This window comes from Tympanuchus pallidicinctus, unplaced genomic scaffold (assembly GCF_026119805.1).
Source record: "Tympanuchus pallidicinctus isolate F22 unplaced genomic scaffold, pur_lepc_1.0 scaffold12, whole genome shotgun sequence".
Lineage (NCBI taxonomy): Eukaryota > Metazoa > Chordata > Aves > Galliformes > Phasianidae > Tympanuchus > Tympanuchus pallidicinctus.
Window position 1 is genome coordinate 10,170,349 of NW_026294637.1, and position 15,314 is coordinate 10,185,662.

At 40.7% G+C, this 15,314-nt stretch overlaps 1 protein-coding gene across 5 annotated transcripts in view; it reads left to right on the top strand.

Moving 5' to 3' along the window:
- FBN1 (fibrillin 1) overlaps positions 1-13,198 on the top strand; it is a 147,314-nt gene extending 134,116 nt beyond the window's left edge. For 4 of the 5 annotated variants that reach the window (XM_052671920.1, XM_052671922.1, XM_052671924.1 and 1 more), the window contains 11 exons: positions 314-445; positions 1,053-1,178; positions 1,835-2,041; positions 2,570-2,695; positions 2,903-3,025; positions 3,675-3,791; positions 4,203-4,331; positions 5,117-5,236; positions 8,101-8,332; positions 9,339-9,513; positions 11,920-13,198. In XM_052671920.1, the coding sequence (XP_052527880.1) occupies positions 314-445; positions 1,053-1,178; positions 1,835-2,041; positions 2,570-2,695; positions 2,903-3,025; positions 3,675-3,791; positions 4,203-4,331; positions 5,117-5,236; positions 8,101-8,332; positions 9,339-9,513; positions 11,920-12,309 (1,877 nt within the window). In that variant the 3' untranslated portion in view covers positions 12,310-13,198. The remainder of the gene's footprint in view (positions 1-313; positions 446-1,052; positions 1,179-1,834; positions 2,042-2,569; positions 2,696-2,902; positions 3,026-3,674; positions 3,792-4,202; positions 4,332-5,116; positions 5,237-8,100; positions 8,333-9,338; positions 9,514-11,919) is intronic. The other variant, XM_052671923.1, reaches the window with a different exon arrangement.
- The last annotated feature ends 2,116 nt before the right edge of the window (positions 13,199-15,314 follow it).

Consider the following 15,314-nt stretch of genomic DNA (forward strand, 5'->3'; position numbering starts at 1 on the left):
ATCCCAGGAGGTAATGGAGTCGGAAAGAATTTGGGACGAAATTCTATGGTTTGCATTACACAGTTGATTGTATTATGTATTATGATTGCATTACTGTCCTGCCTGTAAACCTAGACATTTGCATAAGTGAGGTCACATCAGATGATATGCAGCTCTCTTCAAGGGCACTAGGGAGAAATGAATTTGCTCTAGACTGGTATATCTGGTAGAAAGTGCTAAATTTGATTGGATTAAAATTGCAAAGTCAGAATTTCTTATTATGAATTTCGAAGAGCATCTCTCCATATAATGAAGTCTAAACCTTGTGTTTTAGATCAGAATGAGTGTGAAGAAGGCAGTCATGATTGTGACTCAAAACAAATGGAGTGCAAAAATCTAATAGGCACCTATATGTGCATCTGTGGACCAGGTTACCAACGCAGGCCAGATGGAGAAGGTTGTATAGGTAAGTGGCACTGAAGTACTGAAGCTTTTGAAACACACAGTCTCTCAGTGGAGCTGAAAATTTTGGATTTAGCAAAACATTAAAGAACTCAAGGGAAGAATTATGCACCTACCTGCATACTGGATCATCAGTGCTATACACACATCGTTTTGCTGTACAGGTGTTCACACATCTGGGCAGTAAGTGGAAAATCTGGATGTGGCTGTCTGTACAACTAGCTTGCACTGCTGTTGATGAATTAATTGCTCATGGTGAGCAGAGAATTGGGCTCACTGTTGTGAGCTTGTTGATCTCTGTTAAAAAGAATAAAAGTAGATATGAATTGTAAAACTTTGGATGGCAAAAAGAAATGCAGCTATAACTATGAACAATTTTGAAAACCATTGAGGAATATGTTGAAGAGAAAACTTAGAAACAACAACTATAAAGTGAGCTGGACTGCCATCTTTCCTCTGAAAATTAATAGAATTTTTATAACAAAAATAAATAATATATGTGCAAGTTTTACAAGATAGTGTTCAGCTCAAAAACTCTGTAAAAACTTCTCTAGTCTGCTTTAATATAGTAATGGACTTGATTTTTCCCATATCATTTTAAAAAAAAACAGATGAGAATGAATGTCAGACCAAGCCTGGACTCTGTGAGAATGGTCGGTGTGTAAACACAGTGGGAAGTTACAGATGTGAATGCAATGAGGGATTCACAGTCAGTGACACTCAGAACGAATGCCTTGGTAAGTCCAACTCTAACACCCTCATGAATAATCACTTTGGTAACAGGAATTCTGTTGTCTGGGAGTCACGCTAGCTGGGTTTTTTTGGCAGTCAGATATGACTCTTGTTTTAGGCTGCTTTACAACTTAGTGAGTTGTCTCATTTTGCAGAAGTACTCAGAAGCTTAAACTTAGAAATATAACAGTGAATAAACACGGTCTTGAATTCACATTCCTGCAAGAAGGGGCCTTTTTAAATAGGTGTCCTGCAATTTCAGTCCTCCTGTGCTAACTGTATGCCGCTTTGATCAGTCACATTGGGTTGGCTAGCTGTGCAAGCTGACAGTGGGGTGGTATCAGCCAGCCTGGAATTGCTCTGCCTTTTCTCTGGGTCTGATTTTCAGCCAATCTTTCTTGTCTGGAATCAAACAGAAATGTATCTTTTTATAAGCATAATGTAACTTGTGTTCCACCTTTTGCTAAATTTCCTGTCTTCTTTGTTTCCCTTAGACGTTGTGCTCTCTTTCTTACTGCTGGTAGTCTTTCACTCTCAGTTGCACAGTCCCAGGGTGAAGTATGCCCTTTCTTTTATATTTCTGACTAAATTCCTAATATCTCATGACCTTCTGGAGGTCATTGCCATTAGGATTCTCTGTAATGCATAATTTGTCTTCCAGACAACAGGGAAGGCTACTGCTTCACTGAAGTCTTACAAAGTATGTGTCAGATTGGATCAAGTAACAGAAACTCTGTCACCAAGTCTGAATGCTGCTGTGATGGTGGCCGAGGCTGGGGGCCAAACTGCGAGGTCTGCCCCTTCCCAGGCACTGTGGCCTTTAAGAAGCTTTGTCCTCATGGTCGGGGATACATGTCCAATGGAGCAGGTACTGACTTACCTAAAAACACCACCTTAGACAATTTAAATTTTTTGGATATCAGTCCAAATTTTCTAAGAGTTTTCATGTGGAGAGAGCACAGTCATTTGGGAGGAGGAAAAGCCAAAGGCCTTTGATGAGAAGGCATCCGTCCCTGCTTGGCAGATATTAATTTGGCATGCTGGCTGATTGACGCGCTCTCAGGTGGGAATTCGCATTCTCGCATTTGACTTGTGGGTGCACATCAGGAGCTATTTGTGTACATGAGAGCAAAGTGATGTTTGATTCATGGAATTAATATATGATCAGTTCCACTTGTTTGCTTACACTTACAACTTATTGCATTTGAAAGTTAGATTAATGCTCCATTTCATATTTTTCCACTTAATATTTCTCCCTAATCTGTTCAGTGTTTTGTTATGTAGTCTTTTAATTTCTGTAGGGCTTTTTAATGTCAGATCACAAGAACCTACTGTAACTTTATAAAATTAGCTCTTTATGATGTTCTCTTGTGAACTAACCTTCATTTAACTGCAGATATTGATGAGTGCAAGGTTATCCACGATGTCTGCCGTAATGGGGAATGCATCAATGAAAGGGGATCTTACCGTTGTCACTGCAACCTTGGCTATACTACAGATATAACTGGCACTCTTTGCATAGGTAAGTTTTTCATTATGTTCTATGAAAATAAAGTTTATTATGCTGCATGTACATGAAGGTTAATACGAAGAGACGGCTTGTGGAAAGAAATACAAAACTTTGAAAAATGAGGAAAAAAATGTCCTTCATTAACAGGTTTTGAGCATCTTAAAAAACATCACAAATGCTGGCTGTTACCTGGTTGTTATCTGATTTTGCTTATTTTAGATCTGAATGAATGTAATGAGTCCCCCAAACCTTGCAATTTCATCTGCAAAAACACAGAGGGGAGCTTCCAGTGTTCATGTCCGAAAGGGTACATCCTTCAAGAAGATGGGAGAAGCTGCAAAGGTAACAAACAAGCAATTTATTGCAGAAACTTAATGTTTCATGGGCAAATACTAATCCAGGAACGTTTAAATAAGGTAAATCTTTACAGTGCTAGTTATAATAATTCTAATAGTCTCCAGCTCAAAGATGAACATTGTTTTCAGTGCATTGTCCAGCATCAACAGAGTTTTAACCTACCTCCTCTGCATTATGCTGAATAAAGGACAACATTGCAGGAGAGACTTTCAAACATTCGTTATATTTTCACTTATTTCCTATATCTTGTACCAGAGCTCTGACTGAAACTACAGAAGCATGGGCAGCGATTCTAAATTTGGCATTCTTCAATACAATACCATGTTGCAGTCTGCCACTTCTTCTCACATTGACTGACTACAGCTAGAGCAGGCATTACAGTATAATAGCATCTTACAGACAGGTGAGAGTGGTGTCTGTAATCCTGCATTAGCACAGACACTACTATAGCTCTGAAGTCCCATTCGTAATGTGAGGGGCTCCGTGTTCAAGGAATTGGATGCCAGTGTGGAAATGAGATTTAGATTCAAATACCTTTATCTGATACATTATTTATTTGCAGTCACTTCTAAGTCCAGCTGAACTGTCAGATCCTTGCAAGGAAACAAATGAAAAATGTTTGCTTGTTTTTTAGATCTTGATGAATGTGCAACAAAGCAGCACAACTGCCAGTTCCTTTGTGTCAACACTATTGGGGGTTTTACTTGTAAATGTCCTCCGGGATTCACTCAGCACCATACAGCCTGCATTGGTAAGTGATGTGAGAAACATAAAAAAAACAGAAGCACCTTTGATCTGTGGAAATGTGAAATGAAACTACTTTCAGCAAAACGCACTTTCTGATCTGTATGTTGGGTCTTCTAATGATCCTCTATTATTGGTGTGAAGATGTCTGAAGACTAGAATATTGAACTACACTTTTTTTTTCTTGGTGAAAAAAAAAAAAGAAACATTTCCTTTCCCAAAGCTGTTCTTAATTTTTTTAAAATTAAAATTGTCAGCTCTTCTGTAGTAAAAAGTGAGAAATGGAGTGGGCAGTAAGACAGCTACGCTGCTAATGTCTCTTTACTGCTTGTCACAAACCTTTCATTGTCAGCATTGCTAAATCATCATCTTTACTATGAAGAATAAAAAGTAACACTCAGACTTTGATTTCCTTCAGATAATAATGAATGTGCTACAGAAATTAATTTATGTGGGGCAAAAGGTATTTGCCAGAATACTCCGGGAAGTTTTGTGTGTGAATGTCAGCGTGGCTTCTCACTCGACCAGACTGGGCTTAGCTGTGAAGGTAGGTGCAGCACAGAGCGTCGAATTTCATCTTATCTTGCTTTCCTACATCTTTTCTCATCCTGCTGTTGTCCAAGGAAGGATATACAGTGTTAGAACCAAATCCTATTGAGTATATTCAGATTGAAGGGAGGATGGGATTTAGAAGTTTATCAACAGGGACATATTTCTCTTCATGGGTGTGAAGACATTGATAACATGTGGGATTCTAGAGAGCTGAAATCTTCTGAGGATACTTCAATTTAGTCTGGAATGTTTTAGTTTACGAATCACAAGTTCAGTGGACTTCTGTCAAATCCTGCCTGGATTTCTGAGGGACTCACCAAGGACAGGAAGTCTTGCATCTGCAAGGTGACCTACGGGTTTTTCATGGGCTGTTGGCTTTATTTCTCTGGGTCCCTAGAGCCTTTTCACAGAACAGGGTATGGTTTGCTTTGAAAAAAGTTATCTTGGGATTGCTGGGTTTGATGCTTAGGTAAAAGCAAGGAATTCTTCGCTTTGGAGGTTGGATTCTTTGGAAAGCCTTTTTTGGCTTTCTGCTCCACAGCAGAATGCAGTAGCTATGGAATCTGTGGGTGGATTTGAGCCTTTGGTGGTTTTCTGCCATAAGTTCTTGCTGTAGAACCAGAACTCCAAACCTGAAAGGCCTGAAGTGGTCTCCCATTGCTGGTTTTGGAATAACCTGCATTATCCCTGTACGTATGGATGATTACTTGTAACACAGTTTTCAAGTTAGTACAATTTGAGCCTCTCTCCCAGAATTCAGATTGTATCTCACCTTTTTAGATGTTGATGAATGTGATGGAAACCATCGGTGTCAGCATGGCTGCCAAAACATAATCGGAGGATACAGGTGTAGCTGCCCACAAGGATATCTCCAGCATTACCAGTGGAACCAATGTGTTGGCAAGTCATTTTTTATAGTTTCTGTACAGAAATGCATGCAGCAACAAGTCAAGGGCAATGGTTCAGTTTGCCATATATTTTTTTCTGATCATAATTTACTACATTCAGTGGAGTTACATTTCAAGTTGAATTGTCCTGGGAAAGGCAGTTGGTTTGAAACAGCCAGTAGCTCATATCCTGGCTCGATGAGGTAAGTACAAACAAGGTGAGCTTTGGGGGTGCAAGATGTTGTATTGGTTTTGAGGAAAAGTGCATTACTCACATGTATCTTGTGATGTGAACGAAGGAAGTCTTCTTAGCCATACAGCAGTCTCCAATCTGAGAGTTGGTTAAACCTGGCAGATTCAAAACTAAAAGTTCGGGTTGTTATATGGTAAAATTAAACTTCTGGAGTAAATAATTTTAAATTCTATTAAAATCCTACTCAATCTGTGCTTTTATCGTTTGTTACAACACCTACAGCAAGCTTGCTGTGTGTAAGCTCTTTACAGAATCAGTCTTTTCTCATAACTGACTAAAGCTGCTGCCATCTGTCTAAAGATGATTCCTTGCAGCTTTGGAATAGAATTTACTAGTTATACGTGACATAAGCTAGTGTTCTTTATTTATTTTAAGAAGTAAATACACTGGAAAATTAAAATGCGTATTTCTTTTTGTCTAAAATTTGGTTCTCTGAGCTGTCTTAGATGAGGCTGCATGTGCAGAGGCTGCGTCGCTGCGGGATATGACGTGAGCAGAGAGAACGGGGTCCTGTGCAGGAGTCATGAGAAATGTCTCTGTATCTTCCCATAGCATGCAGCATCTGCAAACAGAAGAAGCACTTCAATAAGTTTTCCTCTCGTGACAGCTTTGTACAGTTTCAGTTACATCTAATGGGCTTCACATAGGCTAGTCTTGTGTAGATAGCGGAGATGTGTTTGATTACTTCTTTGAGAACAAAGAGCTTCGTATCTCTTTGTTAAGCTTTCTTTGCTTTCAGAAACATAAAAATGCCTTAGCTTGTTAGCACTGTGGTGCTCTGGGGAGATCTCTGTTTTTCATTGTGCTTACCAAGTTTCCTGACGTTTTATGCAGTCCTTGCTGTGACATTTGCTCACTTGTGATCCAGTGGTTAATGCTAATTGCATACAAGAGAACAAGGAGGAACTCAAATACAGCATGGCCTTGAGTGCTAACTAAACTAAACAGAGCATAGAGTTAAATTAGAATCTAATAATTGGCACGAGAGAAAAATCAAACAAGCCTGTAAGAACTAGCAGTTCTGACTGCTGGAAGACACTGTGGAATGTGAAAGAGTGCAGCTCTGCTGCAGTTTTGCAATATATCCTTGCTGTTTCTGAGTCTTCCTGACTGACATCTTTAAACTCAGTGCATTTCTAGCCTGGTTCTCAAACAAGGTGAACACTTTTATCTTTTGTGACCATGGACTACTGTTCAGGTTTCAGGCAGGACTATCAGTTTCTGTATTCTCAGGCCCCAATGAAAGAACGCTTTAGCAACAAATACTTTCATCAGAGACTTCACTAGGGAAAATGAGACTTGAGGGGAAAAACTTGGCTAACACTTTCACCTTCTTGGACGTGGGGCAGTCCAGGCAGAAACCCAAAACGGTGGCGCATGAGACCTGGTTTCATCACCTGCTCGTGGCACCTCTCATTCCTGCTGAGGCTGAGCATGGCAGAGCTGTGTGTATTGGAGTGCAGAACACCAGAGTGCAAAGCTGACACCTGATGGCACAGCTTGCATACAGTCCAAGGCTCCTGTACCTTTTCCTCAACAGTCACCTAAAATATGGGAGCTAACCTTGGTGATGTCCACGTTCTGTTTGCTGTGGAACAAGGCAGAGTTTGTATCCTTGTGGTTCAGCAAGTTTCTGTGGTTCAAATATTCATTTATGGAGTTGACCTAATTGCTATGAATTCAGATGTGTTCGGTGTGTTGAGCATTGAAACATCAATCTAAGTTAATGGCAAAGCTCGTATGGGCTTAGTTAGAATTCAGACCCAAGTTTAACTCTTCAGGTCCTCACATGTTCACTTTTGATGTCTGTAATTATATACTTATGATACTTTCCTAGATTTCCTGGGCATAACATGGGGGAAGAATCCATGTAACAGGCATTTCTGTAACAATTCCTCCATATTACTTTGCAATTTCAACTCTGCAAACAGTTTGTGCCTTTTTTAGCTTATTTGATGAAGTGTTCAGGGATTTTTGATGTTGATACAGCACATATTTAGATAATCACTGAAGAATGCTTTGGTTCCTCCCATGCCTTGTGCAGACAATTCTGTGGAGCACCCTGCAAAATCACGCTGCAAAGAGTAGAGCATCACTTTTTAAACAAAAAACAAACAGTCACATTGTTTGGGCAAAGACAGTAATGCTCTGAATTAGCACTTATTCTCCTCTAACCTGGACGTGTAGGTTGGAGATGGTGCTCTGGGCTTTGCATGTTTATCCATGCTGGGATTTTCAGTGCTTGGAAAAGGTGTCAGAGCCTGATTCCCTCTAGTTTTTCTTTGATCTTGAGTAGACTATGGGATTACTAGGATGGGATTACTAGACCAGATCCTTGACCTTATAAAGTTTTATCCTCAGGTTTTTTTTCTGGAACAAGAAATGTTCCCTCCTCTGCTTCTCAGCTGTTGAGAGCACGAACTGACATGGTATGAGATATCTGCAGTACAGTGGCCCAGGTGTTGCTCTACTGTCTGGCGTAGTCACCTCCTAGCAGCCAGGGTTGAGGCCGAGCCCTGCTCTTTGTTTCTGTGCATCTGGTACAGCAGCACCTCTTTCTGAAGGGGTAGGTTGGATTGACCTGAGAGTGGAAATTAACATGGTGTGTTCTTCTTCCTTTCCAGATGAAAATGAATGTCTAAGTGCACACATTTGTGGAGGAGCATCTTGCCACAATACTTTGGGAAGCTATAAATGTATGTGCCCTACCGGATTTCAGTATGAACAGTTTAGTGGAGGTTGCCAAGATATCAATGAATGCGGTTCTGCACAAGCCCCATGCAGTTATGGTTGTTCAAATACTGAAGGTGGCTATGTCTGTGGATGTCCACCTGGTTACTTCAGAATAGGACAAGGGTAAGGGATTCTCATTTTAAACTAACAGACATAAAGGCGACGTAACTCGCTCCCTTCTCTGTCGTGTGGAGCAGCAGAACCAGGGTGTTATCACCACCGAGAGAGATGGACAGGATTGTGGAGGTGCTCAGGAGCTGGATTCACCTGCTTCTTTTGGAGACAGGGAGAAGCTACGTGGTTTTAGTGTTAAAGGAAATCTGGTCACAACAACCAGATTCCATAATCCCTTTAAAGTTACTGCTTTCACCTCTCTCTTGCACACCCCAGCAGCCAGCCAAGCTATCTGAAGTCACCTCTTGGGAGCTGACACCTCTCACTCTGATTTGTGGTGTACCACTTGTCTGTTTTAAAAGCAAAGCAAAACAAGCATTGCCAGCTCCAAAGACAAATGATCTTATACAGGTGGTGATTGGAATTACAATTTCATATGTTCTTATGTTCTTGTATGTTGCATATTCTTATGTGTTCCAAATGAATTACTTTTTGAATAAACGTCTGCTTTATCAAGGAAACCAATTTTCACTTGCCCAGTTGGGAGGGTTAGGGCAGTGCATCATGTTGGACCAAGCACTGGACTGGAAAGCAGAAAGATTGTGCTTTAAATTTTAGAAGTGACTAAAAGCTTCAGGATGCTCACTTGAACTACATTGTGAAAGACCCCAATTCTCAGATTTTTCTGCACCTCCTGAAAATTGGTCACTCATTGCGTTTCAGGTTGAATGACAGAAATAATTAACAACTTCTTGGAGCCTAAGCTGGTGTTTTTAAATATGTTACATATTGGCAGGCCTCTTTTAGACAAAGCCCCATGGAAACAGATTCTTGAAATCAAACATTTAGTTGCTTTGTGATTAATGAGAATTTTGCCTGTTAAATTGGACAGAAAATTTCCTGGGAAATGAGTGCAACACAGTTTCTTCATTATTTGTATTCACAGTCCCCAAATTTAGCTTTTGTTAAGATACCTGTCTCACTGGAATTAATTTTGGATTTCTTCCTTCCTCAGACACTGTGTTTCTGGAGTTGGGCTAGGCAAAGGTCAAGGACAAGAGCTTTCACTCAGCGGAGAAATGGATGACAACTCCCTCTCTCCAGAAGCTTGCTATGAATGTAAAATCAATGGCTATCCCAAGAGAGGAAGGAAGCGCAGGAGTACTAATGAAACTGCAAATGAAGCAGAGGTAATTGACCCTCGGGGGGGAAGGGGTTTGTTATCTTATGAAAGCCAGTCTCGGATTGATGAATGCCAAAAAGCAATCCCAAGGGAAAAATTTTTATCCTGAAGTAGACCAAGGAGCTGGTTTTGGACACCAGGTGTCTGGGTCAGGGCTTTCTGAAATTGTTCTGTCACTGTCACACAAAGGTTGTCCCATGCAACCCTTTGATTCCTACTACCTACATTACATCAACACTAAAATAAACACCCACCCAGCTATCCTGAGGACAGTGCTCTCACCCGCCAAACGGGCTCTTGATGTAAGAGGATGGCAGGCAGCAAAGCATTTGTGTGACCTTGTGGCCAGAAAGGCGGCATGCAGTGGACAGGGTGGATGGACCTCTCCAAGCAGGATCGTGCTGTGTCTGGGTCCGGAGCCCACAGCAAAGCAAACAAAGAGCATTGGACGTGAACACTGAACTTCGAGGGAGTCCAGAGCATCTCAGTGCTGCAGCTCTTCCTGGGGCTCATCCACACACTCACAGTCACTCAAGCTGCCAGCTTGGGGCCAAAGCTGTCAGTGAGGTCACCTATTGTACTCACTGCTGGCCCAGGCAGAATTAGGGAGGCTGAGCTTCATCTGTCATCACCTGGAAGTTGCTAGGGACAGAGACAGGTTTCTGTTTGCCTCTCAGTGGGATAACTGTGTGCCAGTGAATATGTAAAACCTAATGCAGTGCTCACCCAACTCCACTTCTTTCTAGTTGTTGTCATTGGTTTCTTTTATATTAACCAAACATTAACAAGTGGTTTCTGCACTCATGTTCATATGAAAACTTAGCTGCTGTGTGACAAGTTTTATCTTTCTGTGAAGAAGAAGGCATCCTTTTTCATTCATCCTGGAGGGAAATATTTTCCATTAGTTCTTGGCAAATGTTTTGAGAAGTAGCATTAATGAAAAGTAAATCCTTTACCAAACCCCACCTGCTGGAGTTTGTTCTGTATTGGTCACAACCCTCACAACACTGGGGCACAGTGTGATTGAGGTGGTTGTAATTGTGGTGGTTTGTTGTTCTACTGAGCTTGTCACACATTGTCCAAAAGTCACTCTCCCAGCATGAGTGCAAAAGTTGTAGTAGAAGTGCAATCTTATAATAGTCCCTTGCATTACCTGAGGCTCATTTTACCTTGGAATACAGGGTCAGAATGCCTAGTTGAGTCATTCAGTCCAATGTCCCGCACAAGTCACTACGCTTAAATCTTTTTCCCACCAGTTAAATGTAGGCTTTAAAAACAATAAACAGCTTGCAGGACAAATGTCACCAAGTCCACAGTCATTCGACTTCTCACTTCTTCATCCATTCTATGGTGACAGTGGTGTTACAGGTGAAGGGATCTGACCCGATCTAGCCAGAGAAGCAGTAGGTCATGGCAGGTGTCAACTGCGGTATTTGCCATTCAGCTAAGAGTACGTGTCCACATATGTAAATGTGTGTTTCATTCAGAATTTAATAGAGATACACTGAACACTCTTGTACAGAAGTGTTGTTAGACTGTCACGACCCTGAGCTGCCATGTGTGTTCTCTGCTCACATGTATATGTGATAGAGCTTGCTTTTCCATACATGAATACAGGAGATCTGAGGGCAGGTTAGCTGTTTCCATTGTGTGCTCAGCGTATGGCTCTGCTAACATGGGAAAACAAGAGAGTAAGAGAGTGCTTTTGACCAGAAGAGTGGACACTTGATTTTGAGCAGAGTGTGGTTGTAAACTGTTTCTGCAACACGTTTCAAATTTCTCTGTGCTTGGTGCTGGGTAAGGGCAGTTGTCTGAGATGATGTGTATCTTCCTTTCCAAATTATAGCGTTTAGCTGATGTGCTGTCTGAAGTGTTTTCAGTCTGCCCCTGCAGCGTGACTCACACATACAAGACTTGGGAAGTACAGTGATGTCACTTGGAGGCAGGGGGTAATGCTCCTTGTCCAGCAGCCTGCCCCCAGTTCCATGTCTAAACAGAGCAAATATCACAAAGTAGAAAACTCCTACCTAAACGAATGCCTCTCCCACAGACCATGCTGTCTTCTGTGCATCATTCCTGTTAGCTTGTGATTTCCCTGACACAGAGGCAGAACAACAGGCCTTTGCAGAATGTAGGACACTGGGCGCAGACACTGAGCACAGCCAGATGTCAGGCAGCAGGACCCAGATGGAGAAACTGTGTGCCTCAATTACCATGCAGGGGCGGTGTCAAAGACTCTGCTTTATTCTGACAACCACTAAGCTTCCAAGAATGGTTTAGACAGAGGACTTTATAGAATCTCCTTTTAAAAACTATTTCATTAATAATGGATGAGCTGGCTGAGAAATACACATACAGATGCCTGTGAAACGTTCTCTGACAAAGGCAGCTAACATCATTTGTTCTTGTGCAGGATGAGCAAGAGCTGGAGCCTCCAGTCAGTCTTGCCAGCTGGGATATTGAGAAAGCAGCAGTCTTTTCTATCAACATCTCCGATCTCAGTAACAAAGATCGCATCCTGAAACTGCTTCCTGCCCTCACAACACTGACAAACCATAACCGATATTTAATTGACTCCGGAAATGAAGATGGTTTCTTTAGAATCAATAAGAAGGACGGAATAAGTTACCTTCATTTCACAAAGAAGAAGCCAGTGCCTGGAAACTATTCATTACAAATCAGTAGCATTCCACTCTATAAAAAGAAGGAACTTAACCAGCTTGAAGAGAAACATGACAAAGACTACCTCAGTGGTGAGCTGGGAGATAACCTGAAAATGAAAATTCAGATATTGCTTCATTAATTCATCAACCAAAGACCAAATAATTAAACCAAAGATAGATAGGTAGGACTGAATATTCCTCCCAATCAGATTCTCCATATCATAGGTACAATCTTACATGAGTACATTTGTATGAACGAGCACTATTATATTATTACATAAACAAGGTACAGGATGAATACCCTAGCTCAAAACAACCACTTTCTCAGGCTTTTAACTGTAGCTGAGCTACCTTGATATGTTGAATCTTGAAAACTGGGACTTTTGCCTTTGGAAGTTGGCCACTGATGCTGAGACACGTCATCATTTCAGCAGAGGTACACGAATGTGCTTTCAACTGATGGACAGCTCTATTTTTGTAATTCTTAAACTTCGCTTCTCCAACTACAACTTACTAGGTCAGCCATTTATGATATCCATTTGGTGCTAGTAAATTTCCAACCTAGATTTATAAATGCACTGTAATATTTACACAACTTAGAAGCCAAAATTGCCATTATTCAGTCTAAATACTTCAATCAACCAAAGTTAGCTCAGTAGTTTATCTCAGTTATGCCTATAATACATTACATGTAAATTAAGTGTGTGTATACTGTAATCATGCTATTTTTATCAATGAAGCATTTGTAAACTAGATTAATAATACCCTTAATGTGAGGGTTTGTAATGGTGCTTATAAGACCAACTACTTGTTAACTGTATACACAAACCTGATGATAAAGTTTCTGTGACTTGCCAAAATGCACTGAGGTCAGTAGGGACCATTAAACATTCTCAAAAGTCAGATGACAATCAGTGCCATCCTACGCCATGACATTATGTAACATGTCAAGAGTACCCATAGTCATTCATATCAGCAAGGGTTCAATGTCATAAATGTCACAATAAAACAGTTTTTTTTTTTAGTTTATTCTGTGGCTTTGTGTTCTTGCTGAAAGTGATAAACTGAATTCTTACGTTTCAGGCATTTTGGTAGGGTTTGTTGTCTGTATGTGTGCACAGGTGATTTCTTCTTGAAGGCATGCTGCTACCATTTGTTCGCTCTTCGTGCAAAGAAAGAACAGAGGAAATACAGAAAGCTTCGCAAATCTAAGCAGCAGTGGAACTCTAAAATAATTGCGTGGCTCCAGAAAGTGCATTAGAACATTTCTGATGACTTTACCTGAATAATCAAGTCAGTCAGTAACGTTGACGGCCAGAGCATGCAGAAGTGGATGTTAAGTCACTGTGCAGAAAAAAAAATCCACACTTAATCGTATGAAAAGTCTTTTGCTAAAACTGCCTAGTTCTAAATATTCAATTCTTTTACCCCTCCTTCAACAGCTGTTCTCAAATAATCTAAGACTGATCACAAAGGCGTAACCCAGTACCAAAAGCAGCCATCGGTTGTAGATGCATTTTAATGTGGAAGGAGTTATTCACTGATGCCGCTGTTCTCGTATACTCAAGTGCTGCAGTGCATCTTCAGCAGCTGAAGAACATTCTGCTGAGAGGTGATGCTTCAAAATCTGGGGCAGAAATGTAGCAAATGGTGTCACTGGAAATTCTGATTAGGTTGCGTTGTAATTGATAGAGGGAACATACACTGAGCCATGCTCGTTTTGAAAAGGAAATGCACTGTAACAATTTACCCCCAGTTGTGTTGTTTTCTGTAATTCAACTTCAGCTCTTGGATTTCTTTCTGCTTAACAAATACAACTATACAGAATGGAGCTGGTGCATGTGCACGGGATTACCTTGATATCTATAATAGACTCTGTCTGGATTTTACATGTTGATGTGCCAAAACCTTGAACGGTGTTTTATTTCCATATCTTGTGTAACTATGGCGAAATATAATCAGAGCTTTACAGTTGTATGTGCCACTTCAACTTCAGCAGGTTGGGATTGTTTTTTTTTAGTAAGATTGTATGGTTTCTGGTTAAAGTGTATGGTTTGGGTATTCTCTCTCCAGCCCTCAAATATGGAGAGGAGCTGAGAAGAATGGTTTCAGAAAGAGCTATCAGGACTCTGTTTCACATTTAAGCTGCCTAAAACACCTTAATATGCTGAAACCTCTTTGATGGTGTTCCAGCAGCCCCTGCCTTGTCTGCACAGTTCTGCAAGTCATCTTTGTTGCGCTGCAGAAATAAGGACGTATGAGAGTATTGTTATTTTGTCCTACAGGGAGGAGACCAATTTGAAGTCGTTCTATCCTTCCATGGACTAAAAGATAAATTTCAAATATTTAAAACAAGCATCTTTTTTAGTGGTTTAAAGATGCAAAGCCCAATTTTGCCTGTCAGTTTTAGTTGCCATATTTGTATAATTATTTACATTTGCTTGAAGTTCTGCAGTTTTCTTGAACTCTCAAAGAAGCACAAAGGTTGCATGAAAACATTGCATGAGACCTGCAATTAAAAAGTGGTTTTAACCTATGAGTGTGATTTACAATGTTTTCCTGTGTTTGATTTGACAGTGGGATCCCAGGGACTCTAAGCACTAGGTACACTAGAGGTTTTTTCCAAAGTGTATGCTTTTGCAACTAAAGGCTACTTTTCAAATTCAAGGAAATGATGAAAAATGTGAAATAACCCCATGGCTTCCCTCTGTCACAGCTGTGCATATGACTGGGCATAGGTGCATGCATGGATAATAAGTATAATTTTTGGTTAATTGTTAAACAAGGATGGCTTCTGACTGTGCATATCAAATCATTCTCATTGTATACTGTAACGGTATCTTGTAAACTTGATGGCTGACATGTATTTTGGCATTTTTCCACAGTCTCTCATTTACACAGACTTTCAAAGAACCCAAAGTGTTTACTTTCTTACAGCAGGTCTCAATGGGTCACACTCAGATTTTCTCTAAAATAAATATTCTACGCTGTGATTCAAGTTCAGCTTCGTGCTTTGGAAGAGCTGATCTGGACAAGACTCCTGAGCACAGAGAGGCCTGGGCTGTTTGGAGAGCAAGACAGACACCACAGCTATTGCCTAACAGCTGCCTACAGCTTCCCCATCCGTGTTCGGGCACCTCTGGTC